Source organism: Hyperolius riggenbachi, chromosome 5 (genome assembly GCF_040937935.1).
Source record: "Hyperolius riggenbachi isolate aHypRig1 chromosome 5, aHypRig1.pri, whole genome shotgun sequence".
Taxonomy (NCBI): Eukaryota; Metazoa; Chordata; class Amphibia; order Anura; family Hyperoliidae; genus Hyperolius; species Hyperolius riggenbachi.
In genome coordinates this window covers 360849192-360876602 of record NC_090650.1, presented here as the reverse complement: position 1 = coordinate 360876602, position 27411 = coordinate 360849192, and the positions used below count along the sequence as shown (strand labels likewise).

The 27411-nt window shown below is 42.5% G+C and overlaps 1 protein-coding gene across 1 annotated transcript in view; it reads left to right on the top strand.

Moving 5' to 3' along the window:
- TRPA1 (transient receptor potential cation channel subfamily A member 1) overlaps nucleotides 1–26529 on the top strand; it is a 209880-nt gene extending 183351 nt beyond the window's left edge. Inside the window, exons 24-29 of the mRNA XM_068234825.1 lie at nucleotides 1640–1769; nucleotides 10787–10969; nucleotides 11889–11957; nucleotides 20136–20255; nucleotides 24159–24256; nucleotides 25925–26529. Coding sequence (XP_068090926.1) covers nucleotides 1640–1769; nucleotides 10787–10969; nucleotides 11889–11957; nucleotides 20136–20255; nucleotides 24159–24256; nucleotides 25925–26144 — 820 coding nt within the window. The 3' untranslated portion in view covers nucleotides 26145–26529. The remainder of the gene's footprint in view (nucleotides 1–1639; nucleotides 1770–10786; nucleotides 10970–11888; nucleotides 11958–20135; nucleotides 20256–24158; nucleotides 24257–25924) is intronic.
- Nucleotides 26530–27411: the final 882 nt, after the last annotated feature.

Here is a 27411-nt window from a genome sequence, read left to right as displayed (position 1 = left end):
GGCACAAATAGTTAATCTCCTTCAGCAGAGGGAGGTTGTGTACTAGGTCAGGTGATCTGCTTTGTGCTGGGAAAGGAACTCTCACTTTCCTGACTAAAAAGGAGCTTCTGGATACAGCGGCTCCCAGAGGGCAAACAGGTACTTTAAATATGTTTATTGAAAAAGTACAAACAGGCATGTAATGTATTAGTATATGTATTAAAATTGGATCTAAACTAGATGTTTAAAAGACTTAACCACTTCACCACTGAGGGGTTTTACCCCTTGAACACCAGAGCAATGTTCACCTTTCAGCGCTCCTTCCATTCATTCGTCTATAACTTTATTATTACTTATTGCAATGAAATGAACTATATCTTGTTTTTTTCGCCACCAATTAGGCTTTCTTTAGGTGGGACATTATGCCAAGAATTATTATATTCTAAATGTGTTTTAATGGGAAAATAGGAAAAAATGTGGGAAAAAATTATTATTTTTCAGTTTTCGGCCATTATAGTTTTTTAATAATGCATACTACTGTAATTAAAACCCATGAAATGTATTTGCTTATTTGTCCCAGTTATAAAACCATTTAAATTATGTCCCTATCACAATGTTTGGCGCCAATATTTTATTTGGAAATAAAGGTGCATTTTTTTCAGTTTTGCATCCATCCCTAATTACAAGCCCGTAGTTTATAAAGTAACAGTGTTATACCCTCTTGACATAAATATTTAAAAAGTTCAGTCCCTAAGGTAACTATTTATGTTTTTTTATTGTATTTTTTTTTTAATTACAAAAAAAAAATAAAATTGGGGAATTGTGAGGTAATGAGTTAATTTATTGTGTGAAACTAATGTATTTGTATATGGAAAATGCTTTAGGGTGTAGTTTTACTATTTGGCCACAAGATGGCCACAGTGAGTTTGTATTCATGCGACCTGTAAGCGTCCGGAAGGATGCTTACAGGAAGCAGTATGAGGCTGGGAAAATCACAATGATCGCGCTGTTTCACATAGAAGCAGCAGATCATTGCGGGGGCTTACATCAACGAACGGGATGGATTTTCCTGTTCATTGATCTCCGGGCTAGCGGGCGGCGGTGTGCACAAGTGGCGGGAGCGCGGACAGCGGCGCTAGCGCGGGAGGCCCTTGGTTTTTTAAGGGTGCAAAAAGGGACAGAGAAATCCGTACCGCGGGTGGTAACGTGGTTAAAGGGAAAGCTGATATATGTATCTCCCTTTTAAACAATTTCAGTTGCTTGGCAGTTCTGCTGATTTCTTTGGCTGCAGTAAAATCAGAATCACACACCTGATCTTGTCAGACTTGTCAGAAAAATCTAATATGCATGATCTTTCATGGTCTATGGCTTAACTGAGGCAGGACAGCCAGGTAAATTATATTGTTTAAAATGAAATAAATATGGCAGCTTTTGTATCCCTCTCGCTTCTGGCCTCCTTTAAGGGTTTTTGTTTATTTGGGGTTTTTTGGGGGGTTTTATGTAGTCCTTAGGGTGAAGTACTAGGTCCATAGCTATGAGCAATAGCTATTCCTTTATAAAAACAAACAAACAAACAAAAAAGGTCAAAAGCACTAAATGTGTAAAAACAATACCAATACAGATGTACATAAATGTATACATTTTTGTTTAATCTTTTCAGGTTTGAAACATATGGAATCTATATTGTGATGTTTTGGGAAATTATGAAAACGTTAGTACGAATTGTCATACTCTTCTTTTTCCTAATCCTGGCATTTGGACTGAGCTTCTTTGTACTCTTATATCCCCAGGTTTGTAGATGTTGTACAGTGCTTTGTTTTATGTATTTTGTATAAGTAATTCATGTACTCTTAACATATGCAGTCTTATCATTTCAGCAAAGATATATGTTCACATAAAAATGTGGCCTGGAATAAAATTACTGATATTCTACTACTTAATTCAAATAGTAAAATATTAATAATCTTTATCAATATTTTGCTATGTCTTAATCTAACCCTATTCTCATGCAGAACCCTCCCTCTACAGATGCATAACCCTAAGACCCCCCCTGGTGGTGCCTAACCCTAAGACCTCCCTCTACCGATGCCTAACCCTAAGACCTCCCTCTACTGATGCTTAACCTTAAGGGCCTGTTTCCAATACACGCAGATTGGATGCAGAATGAATGCAGAAAAACTGACTCCAATTAATGTCTATTGGCCTGATTCCACAAAACGCGATTTTTCTGATGCAGATTTTCCCATAGGCATTCATTGGAGTCAGTTTTTCTGCATCCATTCTGCATCCAATCTGCGTGTAGTGGAAACAGGCCCTTAGACCTCCCTGCACCGATGCCAAAGTGCAGTGTTTTTTGTATGCACATCAATCAAATAACAAGTCCAATGCAGAGTGTCTGTCCTGAAGAGTAAATGGAAGTAAATTAGTTTTATCTGGGTATGCAAACACTACTGATAGCAAAATAGAACTGAAAAGTTTAAATGTTTATTATTTACTGGTATTTTTGTTAGCAACTGAATGATCCAGATTTAGCTTCACACTGAAATTTTGCATTTGCAGAGTTCAGATGCAACCCATTAAAGCCAATGTAAATTGAGAAAAACAAACAAACATACCTAAGGAGAGGGAAGGCTTTGGATCCTAAAGAGGAACTGTCACCAAAATCTTAAAATTTAACCACTTTATCCACCACTGCAGTATATCTACGTTCTCTGTGACTTCATCTAAGCCACAAGTCAGTAGATAAACTTCTTGTAGCAGAAGCACTGCTGTGCAGGATTGGGTTTGCTTCTGTGCACATTTCTGGCACTATCTGATGCATCACTAATTGGTGAATGGAAATATATGTTTTCTGAGCTAATGAGATTGATTTTTAACATTAAAAATACTTTTAATTTCTCAGTTCATAGTGAAAAATACACTCTGTAGCACTATTTCAGAATCAAATAACTTCATCATAAATTGTGACAGGAAGAAACATAATCTAAGTTTTGTGATAAGCGGTAAGAATAGCCAAACAAAATTTGTGTTTTTTATCTACAGAAGCACTTTCTATTTTTAAACCGGAAATAATATGTTTTTTCAATTTTTCCCCTTCTTTTCCCATTAAAATTCATAGAAAACAAAATCGTCCGAGGGAAAAAATGGCATACAATGAAAGCCTAGTTTGACTTGGAAAAAAAAAACAATATATATTTCATTTATGTGTCATAAGTAGGAATAAAGTTATTTCTGATTAAATAAGGACATAATATACTGTCAAAACTGCTCTGGTCCCTAAGTGGGAAAAAAGGTCTGGATGCGCAGTGGTTAAAACACATACAAATAACAAATACATTTCTCCCTGAGTAAAATGTGCCATAAATTACTTTTCTCCTATGTCGCTGTCGCTTACAGTAAGTAGTAGATATCTGACATTACCGACAGGTTTTGGGCTAGTCTGTCTCTTCATGGGGGATTCTCAGCATGGCCTTTAGTCTTTATAAACACATTCCCTGAAAAGGATTTATACAAAATGCTGGCCAGCCTCTCTGCTTGCTGAACACTGTTTTGGCAGTTGGACAGAGCAACTGCCATTCACTAAGTGCTTTTAAAAATAAAGAAAACCCTTAGAACCCCCCTATGAGAAGATGGGCTAGTCCAAAATCTGTCGGTAATGTCAGATTTCTACTACTTACTCTAAGTGATAGCAACATAGGAGAAAAGTAATTTATGGCTCATTTTAGTCAGGAAGAAATGTCATTCTTATTTGTGTGTGTTTTAAATTTTAGGATTTTCGCAACAGTTCCTCTTTAAGGAGCCTTCCTGTTGCTCTCACAATCCCCTCATTCCAGCACTGTCATCACTGTTTTAATCTGCAACTGCGAAAGGCTTCTGAAGTCTGCGGGAGGCCGAGTGCTCCCAAAGAAGGATGGTGTAACGATCGGTGTCAGCAATAACAGATTTTCTGATTATTGGTGATCTGCAGTATCACCAATAATACAGATGTTATACCTGATTATGTGGTGATTTGCAGAATCACCAATAATGCAAGTATAGCAAGACACAGGACACCCAGGTGTAAGATAAGTGTTTGGTACAACAGTAAATATAGATAGAGATACCCACTATCCCAGAGGAGCTGGTAGAAGGAGGTATCTCTAAAGAATGCTGCAATCAGTACTCCAGCAGGCTGGAGACACAGATGAGTTAGTGATAGGTTCACCCGAGGAGCGGGTGATGCACAGTAAGACAATGTATACTGATCACTCGTGGAGCGAGTGATTCAGACTGTACTGCAGCAGGTGATCACCTGAGGGGCAGGAGATCCAGACAGTACCGTAGTAGCTAGTCAATTGAGGAGCAGGTGATTAAGACCGTATTGCAGCTATCTACCTGAGGAGCAGGTGATTAAGACTGTACTGCAGCTATCTACCCGAGGAGCAGGTAATTCAGACTGTACTGAAGCTATCAACCTGAGGAGCAGGTGATTAAGACTGTACTGCAGCTATCTACCTGAGGAGCAGGTGATTCAGACTATACTGCAGCTATCAACCTGAGGAGCAGGTGATTCAGACTATACTGCAGCAATCAACCTGAGGAGCAGGTGATTACTAAACTGAGAATCCCTCACCAGGACTAAGCTCCCTGGTGAGGGCAGAAGAGTCAGACAAGCAGGTTAGGCAACACACGGACAGATACAGTACAAAGGCAGAAGACGGAATCAGAGTGAGGTATAAGCTAAGTCGGCAACTAGATCAGATAGGCAAAGGCACAGAATCAAAAGACAGAAGAGTAGTGAAGGCTAGCAGAGGGTCACAACAAATAATACAATGCAATTAGTACTTTAAGCTATCAACAGAATCTGGCTAAGTGTGGATCCCCAGCTCCTGCTGGTTCTAGCACACTGTCGGATCTGACTAAGGGTCTGAGTGCTAACACGTAGCATATGCAACAGCAGACGAGGAACAACTGACAGGCATCTCCTATATATACTAGGAGCGCTCCTTAACGCCGCCCCAGTCACTCAGCCAATCAGGATCAGTGTTGGAGTCAGCTGACCTGCTGATCAGCTGATTCCCCTTCTGCTTGCTTAAAGGTCCTGTCTATGTGCGACTGAGGGACCAGGCAAAGTTCAATCATGTAACAGCGCGGCGGAGGCCGCTGGCTGAGATGCAGGGACAGCCGCCATGCCGCTCAGCGCTGCGGTGGCCTCCCCCGCATTTACCATAGTCCCAGCCACAACTCCATCATGTACCCGCGCGGCGGAAACCGCCGGCTGAGACGCGGAGATAACCTCCATGCCGCTCCCTGTTGCGGCGGCATCTCCGCTATGCTCTACAGATGGCTTCATACCACGCATACGTGAGCATGTGAGAAAGAGTGCCAGCGCAGGCACAATATGGAGCCTCCCAACACTCAGCTCCCAAAGACTTCTGAAGTCTCTTGCGGCAGCATAGGGCCTTATTCTACCAATTGGTTGGATGCCGCTATTGGGGGTGACAGCACTGGAACAAGAGGGACTGTGAGAGGAGTGGGAAGGAACTATAGGACCCTGAATCTTTCCTTTCCATAGGTATCATTTTTTTTCCCACTTAACATTCACTTTAAATTTAAAATAAAAACATGAGACTGCAGGGAAGTTCTGAATATGTACAGTGGCTTGCAAAAGTATTCGGCCCCCTTGAAGTTTTCCACATTTTGTCACATTACTGCCACAAACCTGAATCAATTTTATTGGAATTCCACGTGAAAGACCAATACAAAGTGGTGTACATGTGGGAAGTGGAACGAAAATCATACATGATTCCAAAATTTTTTTCGGGCTCTTTCACACCAGAGCCCACTTCTGGCGTTTTAACGCAAAGTCTATACTTTGCGTTAACCAAGGTAAAAGGAAAGTCCATAGACTTTCCTTTTACCTTTCACACCCGACGCTGCGTTTCGATACGTTGCGGTACGATGCATCCCGGCGCATTTTATCGTCGGGAATCGCCGTTTCCCCTTCGGGGTAATTAACTACTACCGCCGCTACTCAGCGTCGCACCAGAGTTTCCCGACGACACGCCGCAACGCGTGCAGGAGCCGTTCTCCTGCACGCTTTTGGTGTGTAACGAGCCTTACAAATCAATAACTGCAAAATGGGGTGTGCATAATTATTCAGCCCCCTGAGTCAATACTTTGTAGAACCACTTTTTGCTGCAATTACAGCTGCCAGTCTTTGAGAATATGTCTCTACCAGCTTTGTACATCTAGAGACTGAAATCCTTGCCCATTCTTCTGTACAAAATAGCTCCAGCTCAGTCAGATTAGATGGACAGCATTTGTGAACAGCAGTTTTCAGATCTTGCCACAGATTCTCGATTGGAATTAGATCTGAACTTTGACTGGGCCATTATAACACATGGATATGTTTTGTTTTAAACCATTCCATTGTTGACCTGGCTTTGTGTTTAGGGTCGTTGTCCAACTGGAAGGTGAACCTCAGCCTCAGTCTCAAGTCTTTTGCAGACTCCAAGAGGTTTTCTTCCAAGACTGCCCTGTATTTGGCTCCATCCATCTTGCCATCAACTCTGACCAGCTTCCCTGTCCCTGCAGAAGAGAAGCACCCCAAGAGCATGATGCTGCCACCACCATATTTGACACTGGGGATGGTGTGTTCAGAGTGATGTGCAGTGTTAGTTTTCCGCCACACATAGCGCTTTGCATTTTGACCAAAAAGTTCCATTTTGGTCTCATCTGACCAGAGCACCTTCTTCCACATGTTTGCTGTGTCCCCCACATGGCTTGTGGCAAACTGCAAATGGGACTTCTTATGCTTTTCTGTTAACAATGGCTTTCTTCTTACCACTCTTCCATAAAGGCCAACTTTGTACAGTGCATGACTAATAGTTGTCCTATTGACAGATTCCCCCACCTGAGCTGTAGATCTCTGCAGCTCATCCAGAGTCACCATGGGCCTCTTGACTGCATTTCTGATCAGCGCTCTCCTTGTCCAGCCTGTGAGTCTAGGTGGACGGCCTTGTCTTGGTAGGTTTACAGTTGTGCCATACTCCTTCCATTTCTGAATGATCGCTTGAACAATGCTTCGTGGGATGTTCAAGGCTTTGGAAATATTTTTGTAGCCTAAACCTGCTTTAAATTTCTCAATAACTTTATCCCTGACCTGTCTGCTGTGGTCTTTGGACTTCATGGTGGTGTTGTTCCCAAGATTCTCTTAGACAACCTCTGAGGGTGTCACAGAGTAGCTGTATTTGTATTGACATTAGATTACACACAGGTGCACTATATTTAGTCATTAGCACTCATCAAGCAATGTCTATGGGCAACTGACTGCACTCAGACCAAAGGGGGCTGAATAATTACGCACACCCCACTTTGTAGTTATTGATTCGTAAAAAATGTTTGGAATCATGTATGATTTTCGTTCCACTTCTCACGTGTACACCACTTTGTATTGGTCTTTCACGTGGAATTCCAATAAAATTTATTCAGGTTTGCGGCAGTAATGTGACAAAATGTGGAAAATTTCAAGGGGGCCGAATACTTTTGCAAGCCACTGTATGTATGTATATACATACAGTTAATTACTGTATCCAAAAAAATGTACTTTCAGTTCAAGTTTGCTATCTTTGTGTTTCTAAGACAATTAAGATTAACTAGCCAACCCGCGTCGTAGCATACGCCGCATCTATCTATCTAATAGAGTACGTGCCTCAACCTTGAAGCAAGAAGAAGTAGGCTTTCCATGAGAAAATGTATGCGTGCTCAAACACCAAGTTTAACCCTAGCAAGTCTGGCTTTGCAAATCCGGCCTAATTGGCTATTCATGAGGCAATGCTCATGCAAATATGCATTTGCTTTCGCATGCCAAACTATGCAGGGTCAACAAACCAATACTGCAAAGTGCTCTCTCGCTGCCTGGGAACCACAGCGGCACCCCGGAGTGGGAGGCTGGGTGGCGCAGCCAATGCGTGGCCAGCGCTGGGGAGAGCCGTCCGCACCCACCTCCTAATATTAAAAACAGCCACTTACCTTAACGTCCATTGGGTTCTGCTACATGCGCATTAATTTTCTCATGGAAAGCATTTTGTGCAGTTTGTATCCTTTGGAGGCAGGTGGTGGATGGCTTGCTCCGGTGGTGTGAACCCTGGAGTGAGTGCGCCTGTCCTCCCCCCCCCCCCTCTGGAGTGCTGTATGTGAGCCAGCCCTGAGCTCTAAAGCTCGGGGTGACCCATGCTTCTCTCCTTTCTCATGTGGTGCCCCCAAATGAATGCGCATGTAGCAGAACGCAATGGACATTAAGGGAAGTGCCTGTTTTTAATATTGGGAGGTGGGTGCAGACGGCTCTCCCCGGCGCTGGCCACACTTGGGGGGGGGTCGTCCACGCCACCCAGCCTCCCCCTCCGGGGTGCCGCTGTGGTTTCCAGGCAGTGAGAGAGCCTGGGACCCTGCGGTCCCCCCAGTTGTATAAAAAGGGGGCATTGGGAATCCTCCCCGTGGCGCTCCTGGAGGCCTGGAGCACACCAAAAACTGCTAGCAGATCCGCAAAATGCTAGCAGATTTTGAAACGCTTTTTCTTATTTTTCTGTAGCATTTCACCTAGCATTTTGCGGTTTTGTAAAGCGTTTTTGGTGTAGTAGATTTCATATATTGTTACAGTAAAGCTGTTACTGAACAGCTTCTGTAACAAAAACGCCTGCAAAACCGCTCTGAACTGCCGTTTTTCAGAGCGGTTTGCGTTTTTCCCATACTTTACATTGGAGGCAGAAACGCCTCCGCAATCCAAAAAATGCCTCACCTCGGGAGTATGCGTTTCAGCAAAGCGCCTCCCGCTCTGGTGTGCACCAGCCCATTGAAATACATTACCCAAGCGTATCCGCGGCCGCAAGTGGATCGCAAAACGCTGCCGAACCGCTCTGGTGTGCACTAAGCCGGATAGTGCTAATGTAGCATGTAGCAGGGTGACTGCTTTGTGGTATTGGTTTGTGCATGCATTTGCATGAGCATTGCCTCATGAATAGCCAATTAGGCCAGATTTGCAATGTCAGACTTGCTAGGGTAAGGCCTCTTTTCCATGGACTGTGAATAGGCAGTGAAATGGCTCTCAAACTCTCACAACTGCTCACTGCTGCCTGGTAACTGCTCACTGCTGCCTGGTAACTGCTTGCTGCTGCCTGGTAACTGCTTGCTGCTGCCTGGTAACTGCTTGCTGCTGCCTGGTAACTGCTTGCTGCTGCCTGGTAACTGCTTGCTGCTGCCTGGTAACTGCTTGTTGCTGCCTGGTAACTGCTTGTTGCTGCCTGGTATCTGCTCACTGCTGCTTGGTAACTGCTTGCTGCTGCCTGGTAACTGCTTGTTGCTGCCTGGTATCTGCTCACTGCTGCCTGGTAACTGCTTGCTGAGCACACAGCTCAACAGTCCGTGGAAAAGAGGCCTTAAACTTGGTGTTTGAGCACGCATACATTTTCTAATGCAAAGTACTTCTTCTTCTTGTTTGAAGGTTGAGGCACTTAGTCTATTATATATATATATAGATAATACTAATCAAGTTTATATGTGCATGTATTAGTAAATAAATATTGGTATATGGATAACTTTAGCTTCCTCCATGTGTTCTTTTTGACCCTCAAGTCAAAAATCCAATACTTACCTAAGGAAAGGGAATTCTCTGGATCCTCCACGCCATCCTCTGGACCTTCGCCACAGCTCAGAACTTTCCTGCACATTGAGACCATGCCCCTTTTCATGCACAAGTGCAGCCAGTTTTTATGCACTAATGACTCAGGCTAACTGCGCAGCTGCTGCCAGGTGCAGTAAAACCGTGTACATGCTTAAAGCGGAGCGTGGAATCCAACAAGATTTTGTTGTATTCCACTGGGGGGTCCAACGGTGCACCAGAGGATGGTGTGGGAAGCCTCTACATGATGCAGATCAATCTCTACTAACAATATTTTCCTATCTTCTTCTCTGGTCACCTCTTCTCACTCCCTCTTTCAAAGCTTCTCTCGATCCTTTCCCTTCCTCTGGAACACTCTTCCTCAACACATCCGCCACTCACCCACACTTACTCTTTTTGGGTGCAATCTGAAAACTCACCTCTGCAGGCAAGCATACTCTCCTACTTAGGACTTTTTAGCCACTGACCACCATATCTACCACCTCATGCACAGCATCCCCTTTACCTACTGCCCTATCCCTTAACCTTTTAGACTGCAAGGCCTTTTGGCCAAGGCTCTCTTCCCCTTTTGTCTCACAATACTGTGTAATGTGTTTGCATACTTCCTACACCTGTGTAAAAATATGTAGTTGATTTTTTCACTGCATCAACGGTAACCCACCATTGTCTTGTACTAACTGTTGTATTGTTTATTTTGTATTGTTACACCCTGTATGCTGTTCTACAGCACCACGGAAGATGCTGGTGCTATATACTGTAAATTAATAATAATATTGCAGAGGTAAGTATTTGACTTTTGACCTGAGAGGAGAATTTTTTGTCAGGGATTTGCCTCCGAGTGCATACTGGAGGAGTTTTTACCCTGTGGCTGTTACCCTGTGGATGCTTATATCTTAAGAAGCCCTGGAGGAACTTGTCAAATGAGAATAAGTGAATTGTGAAATGTCACATTAGAGTTTATGCTATGGCATTCCTGTCCTTAGCATAACTGTATAACTAACGTTTTCTGGAAAGAATAAACAGTTCAGTACGTGATTTCAGCTGTCACCTGCTGTTGCTCATGAATAACATTGGTTTGCCATGTAGCTGTTGTTCTGTACAGTTTTAGCTCAGGATATTGTATTTGATTCTGTTTTTCTCTATTTTAAGACAACCTTCAGCAATCCTTTCCTAGCTCTGATGCAGACCTTTACTATGATGCTTGGAGACACAAATTATCAGGATGGGTTCCTTCACCCCATGCTTGAAAATCAAATGGCATATCCAGTTGCCACCTTTATGCATCTGATGGTGTTCACATTATTGATTCCAATTCTGCTGATGAATTTGCTTGTAAGTTATTTTATCTATCTATCTATCTATCTATCTATCTATCTATCTATCTATATATCTATTTTCATATCAATGTCTAAATTAACAGACCTTCACCATACATAATCTAATGCAATCATGGTCTTCCCCTTCTAAACCCAACCAGAGCCTGGAGATTAGTAGGACGAGACATAGCGAGAGTGTGGTTGCTTAGAAATGAAATAAATATGGCAGTCTCCATATCCCTCTTACTTCAGGTGTCCTTTAAAGACAACCAAGGTGACATGTGACATGATGAGATAGACATGTGTATGTACAGTGCCAAGCACACAAATGACTATGCTGTGTTGCTTTTTTTTCTTTCTCTGCCTGAAAGAGTTAAACATCAGGTATGCAAGTAACAATTTCTGTCCAGGTGAGGACTGGTTTAGACTATAGCATAACCCTCACTGATAAGTAATTACAGCAATAAAACTCTTTCCTGTCAGTAAATGGCATCTGAGAGCAGGAACAAGATAAAAAGGGTTAATAGTTCATAGATTTAAGCTCTGGCATACTGCAATGAAGGTGTCATTGAGCAGAGACAATAAAACCATAAAAATGTAAAATCTAGACTTAAATATAAAATAAAACTGTGAGATATCTAAAAAAGTCAGTTTTAGGAGAAGGAGGATAGATACCATTGTTTATCTCATCACTTTATTTTCACCTCGGATGTCCCTTAAAGACTCTTCTAGCAGTGTTTCACAGTTGGCCAATAAGCCCAACAAAATTAATTACAGTAAGTCAATCATTACAACTGTTTGGATTGTGTGTGTATGACATCTTTTTGTTAGAAGTATAGATAAAATATAACTTCTTATGTTAAAAAAAATGTAATTACTTTCTAAAAAACCTTTTTTTCCCTCCTCACTTTTCTGTGTATTTATGTTCTTAATAGATTGGTTTGGCTGTTGGTGACATTGCAGAGGTACAGAGGAATGCTGCACTGAAAAGAATTGCAATGCAGGTAAACTGGTGTCTTACTGAGGAATATGGAAAAGGAAACTAGTGAACATGGGCTTCCCTTTCACAGGCTTGCATTCAGTACAACAGAATTTACTGACTTCAATGTGGAGACAGATTGTAAAGACAGATAGAATGATAGAATTACAGAAAGCTTAGGAAACAGAACTACACTATGCACTTATGATTTCCACTGTATAGCTGTCATTAAATTATTGTCAAACAAATAGAATCTTTAGAATTTGGGTTTTCAGGGGAATTAATTTGGAGATTCTTCTGGTGAATTCAATTGGCTTTTTCTCCTAAGCTTTCTTTTAAATATAATCTTTATTTTTTGACGTTTGAAAAAAATTGTTCATCCATTAAAAGATCAATGCTTTAAATAATAACATACAATAGAAAGAGCATTAGACAATATTAACCCGCCTGGCAGTCTATTAAAAACTGCCAGGGGGCAGTGCAGCAGTTTTTTTTAATATTTTTTCTTTAAAATCATGTAGCGAGCCCAGGGCGCGGCGCGGCGAGCGGCAGCTAATTTGCACGGAGGGGCAGCGATCGGAGTGCACACGCAGCTAGCAAAGTGCTAGCTGCGTGTTGCAAAAAAAAAAAATTATGCAAATAGGCCCAGCAGGGCCTGAGAAATCCTCCTGTGCGGCATAGCCCGAGCCAGGAAGGTTAAACCCCCAGTCAGTGTCCCTTCTCTTACTTCACAATATGCATACCCTAATCAACTACCAATCTCCTGTATTAGAGGGGAAAAAAAAAGAACGAACCATCAGTTTTCCCTTCCCACCCCAGTATTCTGACTAGCATTGATCTTAGCACCCCTTTCCTTTTTTAAAAGATACAGAGAGAGGAGTACTCACCTCAATCAACCAACATACACCCTAGCCTTTCACCTCACACCAAACCACCCATCCACACCTTAACAACCAATGAGGGATTAGGAGATCATTTTTCATCTTCTGTGTAAAATAACTTTTCAGAAATCTGTAGACGAAAGTAGGTTAAAATGTACAGTCAAAATTATTTTAAGTATTTTCTTGCTTGCTGGTACTTTTGATGATTTCCCTGATACTAGTTTAACCAGTTCCCTACCCTGGGGTTTTCCACCCAAAAAACCCAAGCAATTTTCTACATTTCACAGGTCTCCCATTCATTAGCCAATAACTTTATCATTACTTATCACACATAAATGATCTATACCTTGTTTTTTTGCCACCAATTAGGCTTTCTTTGGGTGGTACTTTTTGCTAAGTGTTATTTTATTTTGAATGCATTTAAAAGGGAATAAGGAGAAAAATGAAAAAAAGTCATTATTTCTCAGGTTTCAGGCCTTACAGTATAAAAATAGAAAGTATTACTGTAGATCAAGCCCACATATTTTATTTACCCATGTGTCCTGTTTATTTCAACATTTAAATTATCTTACTAGTACAATGTATAGTGACAATATAATATTTGTAAATAAAGGTGTATTTTTTCAAAAAAAATTTCATTGTACTTTATCAGCAATTACAAGCCGTATTCACAAATATAACCATAATAAACCCGCATGGCACACATATCTAAACAGCTAAACCCATTTATTAGCTCCTACTCTCGTAGTTAGCAAGATGTGCCACTTTATTCCCCTCTGCCCCCCCATACAGTGGAGGAAATAATTATTTGACCCCTCACTGATTTTGTAAGTTTGTCCAATGACAAAGAAATGAAAAAGTCTCAGAACAGTATCATTTCAATGGTAGGTTTATTTTAACAGTGGCAGATAGCACATCAAAAGGAAAATCTAAAAAATAACCTTAAATAAAAGATAGCAACTGATTTGCATTTCATTGGGTGAAATAAGTTTTTGAACCCTCTAACAATAAAAGACTTAATACTTAGTGGAAAAACCCTTGTTTGCAAGCACAGAGGTCAAACGTTTCTTGTAATTGATGACCAAGTTTGCACACATTTTAGGAGGAATGTTGGTCCACTCCTCTTTGCAGATCATCTCTAAATCCCTAAGGTTTCGAGGCTGTCTCTGTGCAACTCTGAGCTTGAGCTCCCTCCATAGGTTTTCTATTGGATTAAGGTCCGGAGACTGACTAGGCCACTCCATGACCTTAATGTGCTTCTTCTTGAGCCACTCCTTTGTTGCCTTTGCTGTATGTTTTGGGTCATTGTCGTGCTGGAACACCCATCCACGACCCTTTTTCAGTTTCCTGGCAGAGGGAAGGAGGTTGTCGTTCAGGATTTCACGATACATGGCTCCGTCCATTTTCCCGTTAATGCGATTAAGTTGTCCTGTGCCCTTAGCAGAAAAACACCCCCAAAGCAAAATGTTTCCACCCCCATGCTTGACGGTGGGGATGGTGTTTTGGGGGTCATAGGCAGCATTTTTCTTCCTCCAAACACAGCGAGTTGAGTTAATGCCAAAGAGCTCTATTTTGGTCTCATCAGACCACAGCACCTTCTCCCAGTCACTCACAGAATCATTCAGGTGTTCATTGGCAAACTTCAGACGGGCCTGCACATGTGCCTTCTTGAGCAGGGGGACCTTGCAAGTCCTGCAGGATTGTAATCCATTGCGGTGTAATGTGTTTCCAATGGTTTTCTTGGTGACTGTGGTCCCTGATAATTTGAGGTCATTCACTAACTCCTCCCGTGTAGTTCTAGGATGGTTTTTCACCTTTTTCAGAACCATTGACACCCCACGAGGTGAGATCTTGCGTGGAGCCCCAGAGCGAGGTCGATTGATGGTCATTTTGTGCTCCTTCCATTTTCGAACAATCGCACCAACAGTTGTCACCTTCTCTCCCAGCTTCTTGCTAATGGTTTTGTAGCCCATTCCATCCTTGTGCAGGTCTACAATTTTGTCTCTGACATCCTTGGACAGCTCTTTGGTCTTTCCCATGTTGGAGAGTTTGGAGTCTGCTTGATTGATTGATTCTGTGGACAGGTGTCTTTTATACAGGTGACTAGTTAAGACAGGTGTCCTTAATGAGGGTGACTAATTGAGTAGAAGTGTCTAACCACTCTGTGGGAGCCAGAACTCTTAATGGTTGGTAGGGGTTCAAAAACTTATTTCACTCAATGAAATGCAAATCAGTTGCTATCTTTTATTTAAGGTTATTTTTTCGATTTTCCTTTTGATGTGCTATCTGTCACTGTTAAAATAAACCTACCATTGAAATGATACTGTTCTGAGACTTTTCATTTCTTTGTCATTGGACAAACTTACAAAATCAGTGAGGGGTCAAATAATTATTTCCTCCACTGTATATAGCCAGGTGTGCCCTTTTATTCTCCCCCAACCCCCATAGATAGCCAGGTGTGCCCCTTTGTTCTCCCCCTCCAATAGGTAACCAGATGTACCCTCTATTCCATCCACCACCCCCTTCATGGATAGCCAGGTGTGCCCCTTTACTCCCAGTATAGCCAGGTGTGCCCCCTATTAGCCCTGCCCCCAGTATAAAAAATATATATGTTCCCCTTTGACCCCCGAAATAGAGAGCGAGGTGTGCCGCTGTATTCTCTACCCCCTGCCCATAGATAACCAAATGTGCCCCTTTGTCGGTCCCCCCCTCATAGATAGCCAGGTGTGCCCCTTTGCCCCCATAGATAGCTGAGTGTGCCCCTCATAGATGGCCAGGTGCGTAATGATCCTGCCCCCTTAGTCACATAGACCCCCACCAGATAGCCATTATACTACCCTCCTCTCCCCTCCATGCTGCGATCGGGCAGCATGGAGGATTAGCATGTAAACAGCTCACCTTGCCTCGTTCCAGCGCGCGATCAGCCTCCCCCATCAAGCCGGCACCCAATCTGTTTTGCACAGTGACACAGGCAGCGGTAATGCACGGAGGGGAGGCTGATCGCACTAGAACGAGGTGATGTATGTTGTTTACATTCTAATCATTGCAGCATGGGGGAAGAAGGGGAGGGATGCTAAATTACAGGGGATCGAGCGGGGGTTGGGAGGATCGGACCCTCAGGAGGGCATCCTTAATTAGTGTAGTTAGGGGGATGGGGTTAATGAGCCCAGACGCATGCTAGCACACGCACTGTGCTCATTAAAGTGAACTGACTTGTATTCACGTCGTGTGGCTTTCAGGAGCCACTTACAACGACGCGAATGTACTGTAGGTAGGATGTAAAATGGTTAAAATATATTTATTTTTCGCAACTCTCATCTGCCTACGTTGTATGGTCTTAAGCCCAGATTAGTACTTAGTGACTTTAGAGCAGGTTACTATGACCCCATTAAAGCAACTGATTTATGTGTATTTTAATTGATGTTCCATTTATTTATGAATTTAGGACCTTAGTATTCTGTGAGTACATCAAGGCAGACCATCAGACTGTACATAAAAGTTCACTAAGGAGCCAGAAGGGGGTATATGTAAAAAAAAGGTCTCCTTTGTTGTTTCACTAGGGAACTAGATTTCTAAAGTAATTGTAGCTAAGTATAAAAGAATTGGTCAAACTGCACAGAATTTTTGCTTAGGAACTGATCCAATCTGTTAAACTTTTCAGCACTCTAGTTATATTTTTAGATCTATCTAGTCATTTACATGAAAAATCTTTGGCTTTCTGAAGGTGATTGTTTCTTTTACAAGATCATTAAAAAAAATATTTATTTGTATGCCGATTCAGAGCAAATGGGTTTGCGGGGAGATAGATAACCAGACACTTGCTGCAAACATCCACTCTGTTCTGATTAAAGCGGATCCAAGATGAAAAACTAACTATAACAAGTAACTTGTCTATATATCTTATCTAAAGTTTAGATTGTTTACACAGCAAATATAGTTGCAAACAGCTTTAATAGAAAATGATTATTTCTTCCTGTGATACAATGACAGCAGCCATGTTGTTTGTAAACATTACACAGAGGCAGGCATATCTGTATCTTGATCACTAAGCCTGTGAAAAAAACCTAATCCCCCCTCCTCCCTCCTCCCCTCTGCCTCTGAAATCAATGGCTAGTAACACCTCCTCCTCCTCCTGCCCAGACTGAGCTCCCATGAGCCAACTCCTACTGCCAAGGCTCTCTGAAAACCTGTGGGCGTGGTTTATTTAGTTTATAGGGAATTAGAGTATTAAAACCAAAACAAAAAAGTATTTGGCTTGAGGAATGCCCAATAAACAATAGGAAAGGAACACAATTATGCAATGAGTAAAAGTTCAACTCGGATCCACTTTAACAATCCAACTTCCACTTAAGAAGTAGAGGCAGAAATTTCAAGAATTGTGCCCGACCTAGTACATGTAGAAAATGTGCCTCCAGTACTAGTAAGAAGCTGTGCATTACCTTACCTGATATGGTCTGTAACGATATGTAAATTATTCTATTGTTATATATGAACTATGACATGTTTATGGTATGGTTCTTTTTAACCACTCTGAGACCGCCTAATGCAGAGTGGCAGCTCCAGAGCAGCTCTTACGTTCCTCAGTCACGTCATGTGGCGTGACTTCATGGGAGTCGAGATTTGCGGGGAATGAGCGCTTGCGCAAGCATGCATTCCCTGCAGTAAACAGAGTAAGGCCGCAATCAGCCTGCCAGTGTAAGGAAACACGGAAAGGCCGCCGTCTCTCGAGGTGAGGCGGCTGTTTCCGCGTCCAGCATGGCGTCACAACACGGAAAAGACACCGCATGCCGCATAGGCAGTGCGGCGGAATCCGCATCAGAGGTGGCCCCCGCACTAGATACATTGCATGACAGTACTGGTGTGGCTGGGACTGATAGTCCACCAGGATTCAGACTTACACGCGCGCGAGCACAGAGGCAGAGTTTAAATAGCAGTTAGAAGGGTGTCGGCTGACCAGCTGGGTCAGCTGACAAATTCCACTGCTCTCATTGGACCAGCAATTAGGGAGGTCCTGGAAAGGTCCTAGAGTATATATACTGCTGGTTGTTCACTTGCTCTTGGTCTGGCGTGCGATCACATATGTGGGAGCACCCAGATCCGTAGTCAGATCCGCAAGTGTGCCGGGACCAGCTGGAGCTGTAATCCTACACTAAGCTAGATTCTGTTGATAGCTAAAGTACTAGTTTGATTGTGATTATATGTTATGACTTTTGCCTGCTTTGACTATCCTCCTGAACGCTGATCTTGTACCTCGATATTTCTGATACTCTGTTGCCGAACCCCGGCTCATTCCTTGACTCTGTTTCTGCCTCCTGATTTTGTACCCCGATATATCTGATACCCCGTTGCTCTACCTTGCCTGTACTTTGACTCCGCCTTTGCCTCCTGATCTTGTACTTTATCTGTCCGTGTGTGTATGACCTGGCTTGTCCGACCTCGAGAACCGACCTTACTGTTAGAGGCGGTTCCTCGTTCTGTTAAGTGACCCTTCCGCCAGAGGGTTACTTTCAGTATATCCTTCCCGCTGGCAGCCTGACTCCTCACGCCTTGGAGAGCTCAGGTTTGCGGAAGGAATCTGTACAGTACGCCTTACTGTACTGAGGCCCTGTCCTCTAAGTGTTACTGTTACACCAAAACACTACACTCTACTCAGGTGAACAGAGGTTAGCTAGTATATCGGATTATCAGTGATACTGCAGATCACGTATAATCTGGTATACATCTGTATTCCTATTGATTCTGCAGATCACTGGTAATCAGATCCTCTCTGTGCTTCACCGATCGTTACAGCCAGTGATCGGAGCTGGCAGGCTGATTTGAACAAAGAAAAGCAAACATACATGTATACAGCACTGCGATCTAGCACAGCAATGTACAGAGGATGTTATTGTCACTTAACTGTCCCTCTGATGGGCTCACAATCGAATCCCTATTATAGACTGATGCTGCCTTAGTATGTGTAGTGTAGTGTATCTATCACAGTCTAGGGATAATTAGGGGGGGGGGGGGGGGGGATAAAATAAATTGGTTTTTTTAATGATTATTTTTTTATTAATTTAAGAAAAAAAATTGTAGCAGAAATCAAAGGCCACCAAAAGAAAGCTCTATTAGTGGTAAGAAAAGGAGGTAAAATTAATTTAGGTGCTAAGTTGTATGACCGACCAATAAACCGTTAAAGCTTTAAAGTGCTGAATTGTAAAAAAATGGCCTGGTCACTGGGGGGGGGGGGGGGGGGTATAAACCTCTGATCCTCAAGAGGTTAACAGCATGTTATATGTCCTCACTGTCTAATTTTGTATGGTTTATCAATATATTTTGTGGTTTTATACTGACGAATGGCATATATCTCCTCATATTCATACAATGCTGGCCCATGCCATTAAAGTACTTCGGAACTGGTTTTTGATCAACATACTTTGAACAACATATCAGGCTGCTGCAAAAGTATTATATCTCACTGAGATTTGCAGTTCAGCATCGCTCCGGAGGAATCAAGAGAATTCAAGAAAAGGAACCAGTTCAGGGGTACCAGTTCAGGGGCACTTTAACTCCTGTAGACCTATCTAATTCTCTCTATACAACTATTAAAGGGATGTAGGAAAAATGTTTGACGTAATCTACCAAATGGTGTGACCTATTTTGAGGTTTTTATATGATGAATAAATTAGCATTTGAGATTATGACAAGGGGAAATATTATTCATGTGGACCAGAGCTCAGGGAGAAGCATGGGGTCAGTCAGATCAGCTGAGCTAACAGATCACTCCCTGCTTTAGTACATGATTATGCCCAACCAATCAGAGCCATAAAAAATGTATCTCCTACTTCTCCATGACTTCTGGAGAATTTTTCCTTGATGAGTTTTCTATCAAGGAAAAATTCTATATGCTTTTTTTTAGATTTTTTTTTTAGATCATATTGTATAGTTATCATGAGGTAAGGATGGTAGAATTGTGTAATAATAACAAGATAAATGCACCCAACAATGAACCTGATACATGAAGCAGCTATAAAATTGCCATGCCCAGGCAGTGCATAGCAGTTTTACCAGTGTTAACGGGAGAAAGAGAGCACACGTTACCCTAATGGCACAACACGTGTTACTGGGGTAATGCAGGCATTGCTATGGTACGGCTAATAGGATAAACACTAATAGCGTTCCTGCTGTTAAAACTGGTAAAATTGCTGTGCGCTGCGGGTAAAACTGGTAAAATTGCTGCGCATCAGACCTAATATCCTTATAATATAATTTTACACAGTTGCACGTCAGAAAGCAGGTTGCCAAAACGTTGCGCTAAATGTCGGTGTTCTGTATTTTCATAGGTGAATCTACACACAAACTTAGAAAAAAAATTGCCATATTGGTTGTTAAAGAGGGTGGATCAAGTCTCTTGCATCGTGTACCCCAATCGTCCGAGAATCTGGGGTGTTGCAGTTAATTATGTAAGTCAATCACTGTTCAGTTTAGTTTTCTTATTGTGTGAATTATAATTTAAGAAATACTTTGTAAAATGGATGCATGTTGCAAAAGTTGGGGGTTCATGAAGGGTGGCCAAATTCCTATACTGTAGTGATCCCCTCTCTAATGTAATGCAGCAGTCATTACCTTCTTAGCACACTTTTACTGAGTGAGTATGAAGGTTACTATTTCTAACTTTACTCTAAAAAGTGCTCATAGCTGGCTGTGGTGGTAGCCCTCTGCCTTTAAGGCCCCTTTCACACTAAGTCTTTTTCATTGCATTGCTTTACCCTTTTTTACCGCAGGGTAATGCTAAAGCAATGAAAGTCTGTGTGACATTTAGGGGCTTGATTCACAAAGCGGTGCTAACCTAGATAGCACACCTAAAGACTTTTGGGCGTGATAAGCATTGCACTAAGTAGGTTAGCACCGCTTTGAGGGAAAAACGCGCAAAGTCCGGTGCGCGCGAAATGTGGCATAGGGTTTAATGCCGTTGCACACGTAAACTTTGCGTGCGTAAAAGTTTACGCGCCTAAAAGTTTACGCGCAAAACTTTGCGCACAAGTTTATTTTTATCACGCCTAAACTGAGTTTTGGCGTGGTAATGGGCTTTTCACCAGCGTGCTAACAGTTAACACGGCTTTGTGAATCAAGCCCCTGATGTGGTATGATGCGGGGGAAGTATCACATCTGACATGAACGCATCAGCGCGTTATGGGTCTACCTCCGTGCATGACCGGGAGTCGTGTAAGACAATGGCTCCGCAGATGTTTTAAACTGTTTCATGTTGGTGTTGCGGTGCACATGCGCAGAAGCAAATGTTTCAAAACACTTTCTTGCAATTCGTATTTCCGTCACAGGAAGTGAGCGCTAGAGGCTTAGTTATAGTTTGGTTTGCTGCCAAAAATTACATTACCGTGCATTACTGTAGGTATTTCCCAAGCATGTGTTTTAGCATTGTGGTGCAGCTAAAATGCATGCTGCTAATGTGAAACCGGCCTAAAGCTTAACGCCACTGTATTCCTATCCCTCACCTAGCATACATGATGTTCACCACTTCACCACTCCAACTCCCCCACCCTTCTTACATATCATTTTGGCTGCATGGTAACCCCTTTACCTTCACTGCCCTAGCTTTGTATTGTTTGGATTTTTCCCCATGTCCCTACGACTATGTCTCTCTTCTTTAACAAACAAAAGGAGGAAACTACCGTAAATGGTTGGCCATCCCTATCAACTTCCCACAACCTCCCTCCTGTTTCTCATATTACAATGCCATGCCAATCTCTCTTGTCATCCCCACACCAAATATATGTCCTCTCCCATTGTAGAGAATGGAAGGATTGGGTTAGTGGCTGTAGTAGCCATGTACCTTCTCTAACTAAGTGACTTGAAGAGGGTGAGTGGCACGTATACCAGGCCCTCCTCCTGCAAGGCTTGGCTGCTGTGATTATGTGGTGGTCCTGCCTGGTAAGGCATTTCAAATCTAACAGATAGTGTCTGTGTCATGTCATTGCTGGAGTTTCACAATTGGTTTAAAGTAAAGCCAAGGGGAAAATAAACGGATGAGATAAACAATTGTATTTATCCTCCTACTCATAAAAATTACCTTTTTTTAAATATCCTATGGTTTTATTTTATATTTAAACATTTACAAAGTAGAATTAATGTTTTGTTGTCTCTGCTCAGTGGCAACCTATTAAGTGTCCCGGAGTTAAAATACATGAACTACTGATCTTTTTCTTATCTCCTTCTGCTCTCAGAAGTTTTATTCTGCTAGGAAAACTTTTACGGCTGTGATCGGGTTATCAGTGATGTTTACTATATTCCCAATAAGGTCGCAACAAGACAGAAGCTGTCACTTCCATACCTAAATATTAACCCTTTTAGCCAGTAAAATACAAGTGAAAGAGCCTGGTTATTTATATGTTTGGCACTGTACATACACATGTTTATCTCATCATGTCACACTTCGCCTCAGGTACACTTGATGGTGCCCATACATGCTACACTTTTTTCATTTTTTCGATTACATATTTTTGTTTGATTATTCCATTAGATTGAATATAAAGATTTTTCCAACATGTCCGATCGGATTTTTATTGAAAAGAAAACGGGATAATTGATTCTTATTTCCTGATAGAAAAAAATATTCTTTTAAACTTTCATTCGATTCAATCGTTTTGGTCGAATAAACAGGAAAATTGAAAGTTTTTATTGTATTGTGTATGGGCATCTTAAAGTATATAAAGTATGTAAAGTGGCTTTTTGGCATTGAGTTTGAGGATTCTAATGGAACGATTATCCTGATTGGACAACTCTTTATATTTGCTCTAACGGAATAATCAAACAAAATTATCTTATTGAAAAAAAAACAAAATAATTGTACCATGTATGGGCACCTTAACCGCTTGCCGACCGCGCCACGCCAATGGGCGTGGCAGCGGCGTCAGCCCCAGAACCAGCTAACGCCGATTGGCGTAAAGTCCTTGGGGCTCGCAGTGCAGGAGATCGCACGCACGCTGCGCGCACATCTCCAGTTAGTGGGCGGGCGGTTGCCGCTCGGGAGACTGTTAGACGGTGGAATTGCCGTCTAATTACATTGTACAGCGCTGCGATCGGCAGCAGCGCTGTACTGGGGACAGCCATGTGACACGACTGTCCCCATGGGACACTACAGAGTGCGATCGGCTCTCATAGGCGGAAGCCTATGACAGCCGATCGCCGTTATTGCCTGGCTGTGGGGTGGGAGGGAGGGAGGGAGGGAAAAGAGAGAGGAAAAAAAATAGGCAGATTTATTAAAAAAAAGACAATATTTATACAAAACAAACAAACACTGGGGGGGGGGGGGGGGGTAACAATTCAGACCTCACCAACAGAGAGCTCTGTTGGTGGGGAGAAAATGGGGGAGGAATCACTGGTGTGCTGTGTTGTGCAGTCCTGCAGCTTGGCCTTAAAGCTGCAGTGGCCTTTTTTGACAAAAATAGCCTGGTCTTTAGGGGGGTAAAGCCCACGGTCCTCAAGAGGTTAAGGGGTGGGGGTGACCATGATGAAATAACCATGTGCACTTGCTTTATATTAGTTTCAAGGCATCATTTCATTTTCAGTGCCGTATAATTAACAGGAAGCATGTGAGTCAGACAATGGCAGCCTCCATTAGATCAATAGGTTCAGCACAATTATGGCTTTTTATTATTATTTCTTATTTTTTAAGGTTGTTTGGTTATTTAAAGAGAAAAAAGGCAATGCGAAAAAAGGATCTCACCATAGCATCTCTTGTCTCTGTCAGCAACAGACTTAAAGAGAACCCGAGGTGGATCTTCAGTTGGCAGAAGGGACACAGAGCCATGTTCTCTGCCTAATGACATGGCTCTGTGTCCCCCAACCGCCGCTCTCTGCCCCCCCCCCCCCACCACCGCGCTATAGCACCCCGAGTTTAGTGACAAGATTTGTCGCTAACTCGGAGGAAAACACAGAGGAGAGGAATTCCCTGTTTAAAACACCCACCAGGGTTGTTCCTACAGGTTTCCTGAGCTGCCATCGGGCAGCTCTCTCCCCCTGGCCGCGCCTTCTGCAGCTCCCCTGCCTCCCTGCACGCTGTGAGAGACAACACAGTCTCTCAGTGCAGCATTGTGACCCAGGGGTCACTCAAGTGAAAGTGGGCCATTGCGGCCCACGGGAGCGGCGGGGAGCTGCATTTTTTTGCGGCTACCTGATCCGCTCAACCCTACGGATCAGGTAGCCTACTTTTTTTTAATTTTTCGAGCCCACCTCGGGCTCTCTTTAATACAATGCTACACTAATGCAAAGATTACTTCAGATGTTTAGTTATAAACTATGCTGTACAAATGCAAAAATAACAATGTTTATTTCACTATTTCTTTCAGTCATTTCTTCAGTTTTTTTTTGCGTGTGAAGGATGTAGAGTCGATGTCCCTAACAATGATCCAGTAATGGAGGTGGAATTGTGGAAGCAAAAGAACAGGTCAGTGTTGAGGGACACAACTAAAAATACCCCCCCCCCCCTTGTGTTGACCCCCAGGGCCAAATAACAAGTGCAACTATGATACCCCCCCACACACACACACACGGATACACACACACACACACACCTTCCACCCATAGCAAGTATGGCCACCATTCCCCTCAATAACAAGAGCAGCTATGTTAACCTTCTGGCCTCCCAAAGGAGGTGCAGCAATCATTCCATTACTCCCCTCACCCTTCCTGCCCATGACAGACCCCAGACTTTATTACTTTTCACCTGTTACTCTCCCCTTCACCGATATTACCCCACATGGATTTTATCATAGCGGTGGGGGGTGGTGTTGCTCGGATACAATCTGTGATCACGGCATAGCCCTGATTCACAAGCATTTTTTCACTATCTGACATTGTGAACCGAATCAGTGATCGGGAATCGATCACAGAATTCAATCACGGAGGCGGCCGTTATTTTACACATTCGGCATGTGATCACGGAAAAAATAGCCATGTTTATAAGCTGAAAAGCCGCCGACTTTAGCGGTTAATAGCAAAGCCCCCTTACATGATATAAATACCAAATGTGCAGGATATATTTAGTAGAACAGTGGGAACAAGGGGAACATTTTTTTCCAAAAAGACTTTATCGTTTTTGAGATAATCGATTTTAAAGGTTAACCTAACAACTGCTAAAGTCGTCGGGTTTTGGCGGGATTTAATCACAAATACTTTTTCATTGGAAATTTTAAATTAGATGTTCTCAAAAACTGTAAAGTCTTTTTGAAAAAAAAATCGTTTAAGTTGTAGCCACTGATCACCTTTATAATCCATGCAATTCTGGGGATTGGGGCATGTATGCAAGCTTTGCTATTAACGTTAAAGTCTAATTCGTGATCACGACCATGAACATGGATTTTAGAGTCAATAATGGCGAAAATCCAACTCAAATTCGGAAGCCCACATCAAATCCGGCCACGATCACGGCATAGCTGGATTTGGATCCCCGTCGTGGCTGGATTTATTTGAATCCGCATCCGAGCATCACTAGTGAGGGGTATCCTGCTAGGGGGTGGAAAATCCTTGATGCTAAAGAACCACTATCACAAAAAATGTAAACATTTAGAATACATGCATATAGGATGGATTTTTGTTCCACAGTAAAATGTACTATAAATTACTTTTTCCTATGTCGCTGTTATTTGTTGTAGGTAGTAAAAATATGATAGTTTTGGCCATTTCCTCATAAGGGATTCTCAGGATTTTCATTATTTTGACAGTTGCTTAGTGAGAAGGTTCAGTGATGGCAGAGGTGACCAAATGATCCTCTCTGTGGCGTTGGTTTATGTATTGTATTTATAAAGCACCAACATACTGGATTACTCTTTGAAGTTTGTGCCCGTCACTTGCGGTTGTGACTGTATTCCAAACAATAATGAAGGAACAGAGGGTAGATTTGATAGTGGCAGTGTAGAAACTTCCAATGCCTGCTACAATGGACACCCGCACATACAAAAATGTATATTGACGGATACAGCAGATCTGTTAAAGACCTGCATTGGATCCGCTGTGACCATGAATGTTGCCAATTAGGCATAGTGTAGGCCCGGCCCTGCAACAGCCTGATGTCGGGTTTTGGTATCTAAATGTATTTCAATCCATCTCTTTAAAGGCTGAAAGACCTGACTACAGTTATGCAGAAGCAACACGAACTGATCAAACTCATAATTCAGAAGATGGAGATTGTGTCAGAGGCAGAAGATGAAGATCAGCAGGATCTATTTCAGCACAACAAGCCAAAAAAGGTGGTTCATCAGAAGACCATTGAGCGCAAAGACACCAAGTGGGATTGTGTGTTTAAAGCTGTCAAGTGCAAAACTGTACCACGTTGAAAGGATGTCTGATTATCATAGTCTGCAAAACATATTTGTTTGTTTCCCGTCTCTCCGCCATGTTGATATTGTAAGGGTCTGAAAAAGAGAATGGATCTTATCTATGAGAACTAGTCTAGTTAAGCTGTGCTGTTCATAGCAAGAAGTCAAATGCTTATTTTTGTTTAAAATTTGAACACTTAAAAGGACTGATTGATGGTTGTTGTAGTAAGTAGCAACTATGCCGAGTGCTCAGAGGGCATCCGATCTTAATTTCATTGCTTTAGATGCAAAAGAACAAGCATGAAAAGAAAGGATGAGTACTGTATAGGATATTCTTTACATTTGTACTAACAGTACATTTTGGAGGATTAACTTTTGGGAGAACGACTTCCCTTCATTAGACTCTTGAAAATCCCGACAAAAAGATGCTAATCCATCAAGAAATTAGTGAAAATAGTTAGGGCATTGCAAACACTACTCAGCACCACTTTAGGGGAACTGCCATTGCTACAGTCATGATACTTAAAGTGTACCTGGGCTGAAGCTCAAGTCAAAAAGGAAATACTTAAGATGAAGGAGGCATCTGGATCATGTAGAGGCGTCCCACTGTGTCCTCGGGTCTTCCATTGCTGCTCACAGACCCCTTAAAGATTTTCAAAAAGGGCTTGTCAGAAATCCGATTGGGGCAGTGCTCGTATTCAAGCACAAGTGCAGAGTGCCTGCCCAAGTATGGCTACACTTGCGCAGCAAGGGCCTGTTTCCACTCATCACGAATTTGTCTCGTGATTTTACACAATAGCTCTGTACCCAATGCATCTAAATAGAGTAATTTGCATTGAATGCGGTTGTGCCATTGCTGTGCAGATTTCTGCAGCACGCATTTGATTCCCCCCCAGCAGTGAGTGACTTTCTGAAGACAACCACGGCTGTCTTTGATACAGAAAACTGAATGCAGAAGCATCCGGCTAGTGGAAACCGGCCCTTAGCCAAAGCCACTAGTTCATGCTGCTGAGCAGATGGGAACATATGGGTGTAGCAGGGCCGTGCTCGTGCCACAAAAGCAGCGGGACCCCGGTGTTAAGGAGTGTCCCGGTGAACTGAGACAGAATCCGGGAAGCCTTTATAGGGTGCACAGGCTTCCTTTTTCTTAGGTAAGTATTTCCTTTTTGACCCTACCTTTGGCTCGGGTTCACCTAAAGCATTATAAATTGTAATTCCAAGGGTATCTGATATAAAAATCCTGCACAGCTGTGAAGTAAGATGTGTGTAGAGCATTTGAATGTGA